The following is a 9,280-nucleotide window of genomic DNA, read 5'->3' on the forward strand; positions in this document are numbered from 1 at the left end:
TTGAAAACTATAAATTATTACTTTCTTAACCCTGCACTGGTGGAATATTTTATGGTATTCAGAGACCTTTTATGACCGTTTGCCTACTCTAATTATTATTATCATCAACAAAATTTTTAATAAGAAAGTGTATTTAGTTGAGTGCCAAGAATAGTTAAGAAAGTAATTGAGCAGGACAGAGAAAATCTTGCTTTTGGGCTTGAAGCCTGGCTCCAGTGCTTACTGACCGCATGCCCTTCTAAGGCTTAGTGTTATTCTTTACAGAAGAGGAGTAACACGCGCAACCACCTCAGAGGTTCAGGAAGCACTGCACTCAGTGACTGGCGCAGCCTAAGCTCCCCATTTGGGTTAACTACTACAATAATAATAGACAATTCTGCAGGGGATGAAGGAAGCTGGAGCAGGTCTGGAGCCACCTAAAGTTAAAGAAGAGGTATTTAGGTGATATTTTTTTAGCACCAGGGAAGGGATGTGAAGAAAGACGTGTGGGTCGGGGAAGGGGGCGAGGAGCAGAGTCCCAGGTAAGAAAGAGGGTGATGAGGCTGGGTGCTGAAGCCGCTCAGACACAGGCAGGAAGGAACCAGCTGCCAGAGGCCAGACCCTGGTATTTTCCTAGGACTTGCCTTGGAATGAGAAGAGCTGGAAGGAAGCACACCATTGAATCGGTTGAAGGGGTCAGAAACAAGCCTGGGACACTAAGAAACGGGACCACACAGTCTACACATTGTTAGGAGGCAACATCAAAAATGAACCAAACTGGGGCGCCTGGGCGGCTCAGTCGGTTGAGCATCTGCCTTCCGCTCAGGTCACGATCCCAGCGTCCTGGGATTGAGCCCTACGTTGGACTCCTTGCTCAGCAGGAGCCCGCTTCTCCCTCTCCTCCCCGCTTGTGAGCTCTCTCGCCATCTCTGTCACTATCTGTCTGTCTCTCCCTCAAATAAATAGATAAAATCTTTAAAAAACAACAACAACAACCAAACTTTCCAAAGCATTTGGCACCCTTGGGAATTTACTGCCAAAAGTGGGACTTTTACCAAATTTTATATATCTGACAATTAGTTGATAGGAAATACTGGAAGCAAAAAAGTAGTCATTCTTTCGTTTGTACGTCTCTCAAACTGTGTCTCGCATTAGATAAGAGTAAGATGGTTGTCAAAATGTATAAGATATATAATTTTAATGATTTGTTAGGATTAAAAATTAAAATCTATATCAGCCTTATATCCATGTGGCATATGTATGCTCATATATATATACCAAAATAAGCACTAATGTAAAATATTAGAGATTAGTTTTCACTTAATGTGAAATGACACATCTGTTATGTAGAGGTTTTAAATGTAGAAAATGTGTCCATTAAAAAGCAAAACACAAATTTTGATAATTATTTAATAGTACACAAAATACATTTATAATCTCATTAGTTGTAATAAATTGCTTTTGTATTAAAACATAAATTAAAAATTTACCATATGTTTGAAAAATTAACCTTAATGCATCAAGTATTGTTAAAATCTCAATACATGTGTTAAATAATGACTGTTAATTTATGTTTCCAATGGTTTCAATACATAGTGGCTTAAAGCATAATTTGAATCATGGTGTAAACTGAAGTACTCTTAATATCTAAGCACAAAGAATCAAAAGAAAATGTGGAAAATTTCAAATGGAGAGAAAATTGGTCAAAATATATAGGTTAGGCCATCATCAGTCACAAAACAGTTCCTGGAACGCTGAACACTCCCTAAATCTGCCAAAATCTAGTATATATTTTTATTTTTTATTTTACTCTATTTTATTTTAAATAGCATATATTTTTTTAAAATACTGGTATAAGATGTGCATGATATTCTGCTGAGTTCTAATATTTTCTTCCTCTCTCTCTCTCTTCCCTCCCCACCTGCTTACTGCCCTGCATCCTTGGGGAAAAATAATTCAAGGGGGAAAAAGTCATTAGGTTCTTTCTCTCACCAGAACGCTTAGTTCATAAATAAAGTCAGTATTTTATTTTTTTAAAAAAGACTTTATTATTTACTTATTTATTTGAGAGAGAAAGAGAAAGAGAATGGGAGGAGGAGCAGAGGGAATGGGGCAAGTAGACTCTGCCCTGGAGACGGGAGCCTGAGTCTCCATCCTTCCATGCCACCACCTGGGATGACGACTTGAGCAGAAATCAAGAGTGGGACTTTTAACAACTGAGCTACGGAGGCGCCCCAGTCAGTAATTTAAATATAGATAAATTATGTGTATCGGTCTGCTCATTACAGGGAAGGATGGATGGTGGAAAAATAGAAGGAAGGAAGGGGGAAAGGCAAAAAGGAGGATAGAAATATACAAGATACACAGAGAAGGAAAGGAAGTGGTGAGGAACAGTGCGTAATACAGGGGAAGGAAGGAGAGGAAATGTAGAGAAAGAGTGGTTCGGGGCGCCTGGGTGGCTCAGTTGGTTAAGCGACTGCCTTCAGCTCAGGTCATGATCCCAGGGTCCTGGGATCGAGCCCCGCATCGGGCTCCCTGTTCTGCGGGGAGCCTGCTTCTCCCTCTCCCACTCCCCCTGCTTGTGTTCCCTCTCTAGCTGTGTCTGTCAAATAAATGAAATCTTAAAAAAAAAAAAAGAGTGGTTCAATAAATGATATGGGGATAATGCCGGGAGTTCACCCCGGGCTTTGGAAATTATGAGTTGTGCGATCTAATCTGTATAGTTTCCTCTACCGTTCTTCATCACGCCCTACTGATTGGAATTGTGCAAGAAATTATGCACCAGGATTGCAGATCACAGAACACTGTGGAACTGGCTTGACAGATGGAAAACAAAAACCAAAAACCAAAACAAAAAACCCAACTGGGACAGAGTGAAGTTTTCGGACCCGTGCAAGGCGCAGCAGTGTTTAGGTACGCTTCAAGTCCTGACACCACTTGCGACTTACAATAGCGTTCTCCCGCAGCGGAGGAAAAAGGAAAACGGAAGAACCAAACGAAACAAAATACCGGGGCCTCTCTCCAATTATTAAAAACAGCGGTGGCATCTTTACCTATCTTCCAGGTAAGACTAAGATCCTAAGTGATTCTGGTTTCACTTCATATCCTGAATTATTAGAATCTCACTTACGCTGTCAGGAAGCCAGTCCTACGTTTCTCTTTTGATCCTCCCATCTCTCTTTTGTTTTTTGTTTTGTTTTTATTTTTTTAAAGATTTTATTTATTTGAGAGAGAGAATGAGATAGAGAGAGCATGAGAGGGGGGAGGGGCAGAGGGAGAAGCAGACCCCCCGCCGAGCAGGGAGCCCGATGCGGGACTCGATCCCGGGACCCCGGGATCATGACCTGAGCCGAAGGCAGTCGCTTAACCGACTGAGCCACCCAGGCGCCCTAAACATTCTTTTTTTTTTTTTTAAGATTTTATTTATTTATTTGAGAGAGAGAGAGCATGAGAGGGGGGAGGGTCAGAGGGAGAAGCAGACTCCCCGCCGAGCAGGGAGCCCGATGCGGGACTCGATCCCGGGACTCCAGGATCATGACCTGAGCCGAAGGCAGTCGCTTAACCGACTGAGCCACCCAGGCGCCTGTCCCATCTCTCTTTTGAAGTCAAACATGGCAAAGAGAGAACCTAAACGTCCATGTAATCAAAATAAGCTGTGGCTGTTTTAAAAATAATTGCTTCCCAGGGATATATGATTCAGTAATTATCTGCATTAAGTTTTGGATTAGATATTTGCTTCTTGGATATAGGGGATATTTGATATTTAAGAAGCATGGATATTGCTATTGATAAACAAAATGAGGTCTGATAGGATCACTTAAGGGAACGTGGTCTTGACTCCGCAGCTGCGCACCGGATTGGCTCTGCGCGACAGTGACCACGTGCCTGGGGATATTCCTTTTGATTTACTCATCCATCTTCAGGGTTGAAGGATGTAGAGTCAACACCAAAAATATCAGTAAATAAAAAACTAGAAACAAATCTGTGTCTATTCTCTGGGTTCTAGATTGCTGAGTTTCTAAGTTAAATATACAGAAAAATACTCTAAGCCACGCTTGTTCTTGGTTTCCTCTTTGTTTCCTTCTAACGCTCATATTTCATTTTTCCACTTGTCAGACATACAATACCTCTTCCCGTCATTCTTGCTCTTTACTATGTTATCGATGGCAAATTAATGATGTAGTTGGAGATTTTAAGTCTCTCCCTTATAAAATAGGTAAAATGATTCTGCCTGACATTTTTTTGGTGACTGCCAAATGAGCAATTATGTATATTCTTTTGGCCAGTGCCTGACACATGTAGGTATTATTGTGCCTCCTTAGTTTGCATTACAAATGTACTTTTATATAATTTATAAACAAAAAAGAGCCTGTAGGCTATCACTGTTTCTTTCTTCTACCCTGAGAGAATTAAAAGAGCCCAGGTTCTAACATAACATAATAAAATATAATAAATAAGTAAATAAATAAAAGAGCCCAGTTTCCTTCATCAATCAGGTGGAACAGCTGTATTCAATAATATCAGATTATATAGGGAGATTTACAGTTTGCAATGTAACTCCACATTGCTCCTTATGCAGATCTGATCTTCGAATCCAGTGTCTCCAGCCTCATTCACCATTGCTATCCACCCTGAGTCCCTCTGTTGCTGTCAAATGGCAAGATTCCGTATTTCACAAAGCACATCATAGACACTGGGTCTTTGATGCCCCCTGTTAAGCAGTTGCTTGGACTTGAAAGACTCCACACCATCTACCTTCTGATGAGTTGTCTCTGTTTTAATTGGACCTGCTTGGGTGGAATCTTTCACACAAAAAACTGGTAATTGCTGTGACCTGCAGAAAGTTTATAGATTCTGCTTTTTATTCTTTGCACAATAATTTCATTTGTAACTGTCAAGAGGTAAACTGAGGCACACTGAAATTTTCAAGAGTCTATTTGAGCAAAGGTGGACTGGAATTGGGCAGTGCCAAACCAAAAGCAGTTAAGAGGATTCGGGGCACAAAAGCTAGGGAAAAGGCTGTATGCAGAAGAGGAGGAAGCAAAGCGAGGAAAGTTATCTGATTGGCTATAGCTTAAGTGGTTGTCTTATTTGGGAAAGCTTAATGGCCATTTGAAGTTGGTTGTTCTTAAACTTAGTGCTTTTTCGGATATCAGTGCATTTACAGAAATTAACTCTGGCGTGGGTTTTGGTTTGCTTATATAGGCTGCCAAAGCATTCGAGCCAATTCCGTGTAATGGCCTCCTTGTTTACCTACTTTAACATATTATTTTGTTTTGTGAATTATCCTTTCTTTCTCTCTTCTCACCAAGTAAGTGGCAAACTGGAGAGAACATGTCATGTACAATGCAGGTCAAGCAATTTATCCACAGGCAGAATTCACTGGCCATTGTTTTACTAATTCTCTTAAATATAGAGTAATGGAGATACAGAATTTTAGGGTGAGAGGGGCATTGAAAGCCTAAATCTACTCTGTTGATCCAGTGATTAACTCTCCTTCTATGAACGCATGCCAAGTAGTAGTCTGGCCTGCATTATGCTATTCCAGAAGCAACCAACACTCCAAACAACCCCACTCCAGCTGGTCACCAAGAGATGACCAATACATCTTGTGCAATCATCAGGGATAAAATGGTATCAGGCCATTTTATTCATCCCTGAAAAATGTTTCCCATAGCTCTCAATTTAAAAATTCATGATGGCACACAAAAGATGAAACCTCATAACACTAAGAAACTGAAGCCAGCAATTTATTAAAATCTGAGAGGAATTTTCTTTAGCTACAGAACTAATTAGTTCCCCTTTCACTTTTTTAAAAGCTTGTTTGAGCTGATTTGCTGAACAACATCCATGTCCCATGGACATTTTACTGTCTAACATAAAACCATGGAACTGAACAGGTACCATGAAAGGAAGGGCTTCTCCTCACTGTTTGACCCTGTCTTGGATACGTAGGATATACACAGATTGCAAAACACCATACTTGCTCAGGGGTGTTCAGACATGGCTGGATTGGTACTTCCTTTTTTACAAACATTCAAAGATCACAACTCTTAATAGATACTTTGTGGGAGGTACTGAAGGCAGAGAGACACACACAGAGTAGGGAGGAAAATGAAGACTGGACACTGTTCTTTGTCGTTCCGCAGGGTTTGTTCCCTCTGCATGAAGCCTTAGGGTAGCAAACAGGGTAGAATCTTGCATGCGTACTATGGCGTCGTTGGTCTCACTCATGTCTTCCACTCTTTTCTCAAGTCCGGAACCTGAATCTTGAATTTTCTGAGGAGAGCATCTGGGCTTCAGAGTTCTTACCAGGTCTCTTTACAAAAAAATAGACTGACAGCTGCAATCAACGGCAGTCCTGTTACACCTTCATCACGTTTCCCTTGACCAGAAATGCACTAAATAGGTTCAAGATTCGAAGCATTCAACAAATTAGGTCAAGACAGAGCCACGAAAATCATTCACAAGATTTCCATGACGAATACGGTAACACTGTACTAGCCAGTGGGACCACTTTCTGTGTTGTTGCATGGGTGTTTATAGCCACACAGATTGGAATAGAATGGAACCTATCTCCTGTCGGCAGAATCGCTCCAAAAGAGTGGAATGAGTAACGATCAAAGGTACTGTAATACAAAATTGTTTCAAAATCAACTTGTCATTTAAGCACTCTGCTGCTCATTAAAATATAGCATAGCTGAAGAAATAAAATACATTTGAAACCTTCAAAAAAAAAAGAGTTAGTACGGAGCTGCTGTTTGTCTTTCTGAGAACTCTGGAGACTTTGGGAGAATTAATCAACACAGAGAAGAGCAGAGTCAGATAATGGAGAGATGGATTACCTGCCTGAAGCCTGATCTGGCCGGGACTTCTCAATTCCTTGAATCAATCACTGCCCTTCTATGGAAGGCTATTTGCTAGAAACCTGATGACAAACAAAATATTCCTGATTGATACATCATCTCTCTCGGCTCAGCTTAAGCATTGCTTCCTCAGGTGAACCTTCTGTGACACACTGCAGCCCTAACCACCTCCTTCCTCTGCCTTCTACCCGGCTGCTCTGGTTCCTTTGTTCTATGTTGTTCTGTGCTCTCATGAAATGGTTTATCTCAGCATGGGATTTGACGTTTGTGTATGTGATGACGATTAACCTGAGTCTTTCCTCTAATAATGATGCTGGTGATGATGGTGATGGTGATGCTGTACATATTGAGATCTAACCATGTGTCGGGCATGGCTGCAATCATAGTGAACATGAATTCTCATACTTGAAAACTGAGAAGCAGAGGTGTAGATATTCCTACCTTGGACCAACAGATAAATACTAATGGATAGTGGAAATTGCACTGGGGGATGGGGAAACCAGTCACTAATTCATCAATTCACCCATAACATGAAATCTGAGAATGGAACTAGTAATCTACGAGCATCGAAGTGGGTGTTAAGAGCAGGGGCAAAGGCAAGTTAAGAGAAATCTGTGAGTTTTATATATGTAGATTCATCCTGAATCAAGAGTAAATTAAAAAAAAATACAAATCAATAACATGGGGCCTTTGGGGGAAAAAGTCTTTGGCGTAAGAAAAATAGAGTGTTGTATGAAAGACTCAGAGGGAATCACACAAATGGCTTAGTACAGGAAATAAAAAAAAATAGACTTCTTATTTTCAATAAGAGAGACAAAATCATGACCTGCATAGAAAAATAACAACAAAACATCATAAGGAGAGAGCAGAATAAGGTTGTAAAAGTTAGGTTGACATACAGAATGAAATAAAAAAGCAGATGCTTGACATGCCAAAAAATATATGGTGATAAAATCAAAATTAAAAAAAGTCATGGAAACCAAAAAGAGAAATCACCAGAATTAAAATCTGCGTTGGAAACACAAAATAATAGAATTAGTTCTGGAAAACTGGCTTAGCTACATAAAGGACCGATGGGAAAGCCTCTGCCAGGAGGAAGAGAGAGAGCATGAAGGCAGTTGGGGCAGGCACTCCTGGTGGTTGGCCAACCCCACCCACACCCCCTTTCCCAGCACCTACCAGCTGACAGTGACATGTGACCATGTCTGGCCAACAGGCAAAGAGATAGTCCTGGACTATATCCTTTCCAAATAAGACAGAACCATCACTGGGAGAAAGCCTCCTTTGCTTTCTGTTCCTGCCTCCCTGTTTCCTCTTCGGAATGCAGGTATGACTGTAGTTGCAGCGACCACATTAAAACTAAGAGGCGGGCGCCTGGGTGGCTCAGTCGTTAAGCGTCTGCCTTCGGCTCAGGTCATGATCCCAGGGTCCTGGGATCGAGTCCCACATTGGGCTCCCTGCTTGGCGGGAAGCCTGCTTCTCCCTCTCCCACTCCCCCTGCTTGTGTTCCTGCTCTCGCTATCTCTCTCTCTGTCAAATAAATAAATAAAATCTTAAAAAACAAACAAAAAACAAACCACTCTGCTTGCTCCGTCCACAGTTTTCTGTGGTTTACACCTGAACATATTCTTAACCCATAAAGACTAAAAAATTACAATGGTGAATATAGAAAACAGGAGGGTGAATTTAGTAATACCAGAAGTTTTCCAATTAAAAACCAGAGAAAATGAAATAAAAGTAACAAAACAAAATGTAAATAGAAGATTTTTGGCCTGACAAAAGATATTTGAGCCAGCTGGTCTAAACGTGTCGTCATCTATCAGGCCAAATCAATAAAGGCTGACTCACTTTAAGGCATCGATGAGGAAGGAACTTCTTTTTAGTTAAAAGGATATATTAAAAAAAGCTCTACATGAATCAAGTTAGAAAAGCAGATCATCTAAAAAAATAAACATTAGGAACAATCTCTAGCTTTTCATCTCTCCAGAACCAAATTACACCAAAAAAAAAAAAAAAGTAGCCATATTAAGAGTTCTGATTCAAATTCAAAACCAAGGCAAAATTTCGTGTGTGAAGACTACAGAAAGATGTTCAGATATGTACGGGCTTATGAAAAAAGAAGCCAGCCTTTATCATTATTAAAGGGAAAATAATTTTTTTTTTAGTTTTTAAAAATTTAAATTCAATTTAGTTAACATATAGTGTATTATTAGTTTCAGAGTAGAATTTAGTGATTCATCAGTTGCATATAACACCCAGTGCTCATTACATCATGTGCCCTCCTTAATGTCCATCACCCAATTACCCCATCACCCCACCCACCTCCCCTCCAGCAACCCTCAGTTTGTTCCTTATAGTTAAGGGTGTCTTATGGTTTGCCTCCCTCTCTGTTTTTATCTTATTTTATTTTTCCTTAAAGGGGAAAAATTTTTTGC

General features: G+C 40.4%; 1 protein-coding gene across 1 annotated transcript; it reads left to right on the plus strand.

The window, feature by feature from the left end:
- Positions 1–5,399: 5,399 nt before the first annotated feature.
- Positions 5,400–6,596, plus strand: LOC123858582 (cytochrome c oxidase subunit 7B2, mitochondrial-like). The gene is made up of 2 exons (XM_064587444.1): positions 5,400–5,420; positions 6,315–6,596. Exons 1-2 carry the CDS (start codon positions 5,400–5,402, stop codon positions 6,594–6,596), a joined length of 303 nt encoding a protein of 100 aa, XP_064443514.1.
- Positions 6,597–9,280: the final 2,684 nt, after the last annotated feature.

Source organism: Mirounga angustirostris, unplaced genomic scaffold (assembly GCF_029215605.1).
Source record: "Mirounga angustirostris isolate CCGP_5_RB_7025 unplaced genomic scaffold, mMirAng1.0.hap1 SCAF_4, whole genome shotgun sequence".
NCBI classification, from domain to species: Eukaryota; Metazoa; Chordata; class Mammalia; order Carnivora; family Phocidae; genus Mirounga; species Mirounga angustirostris.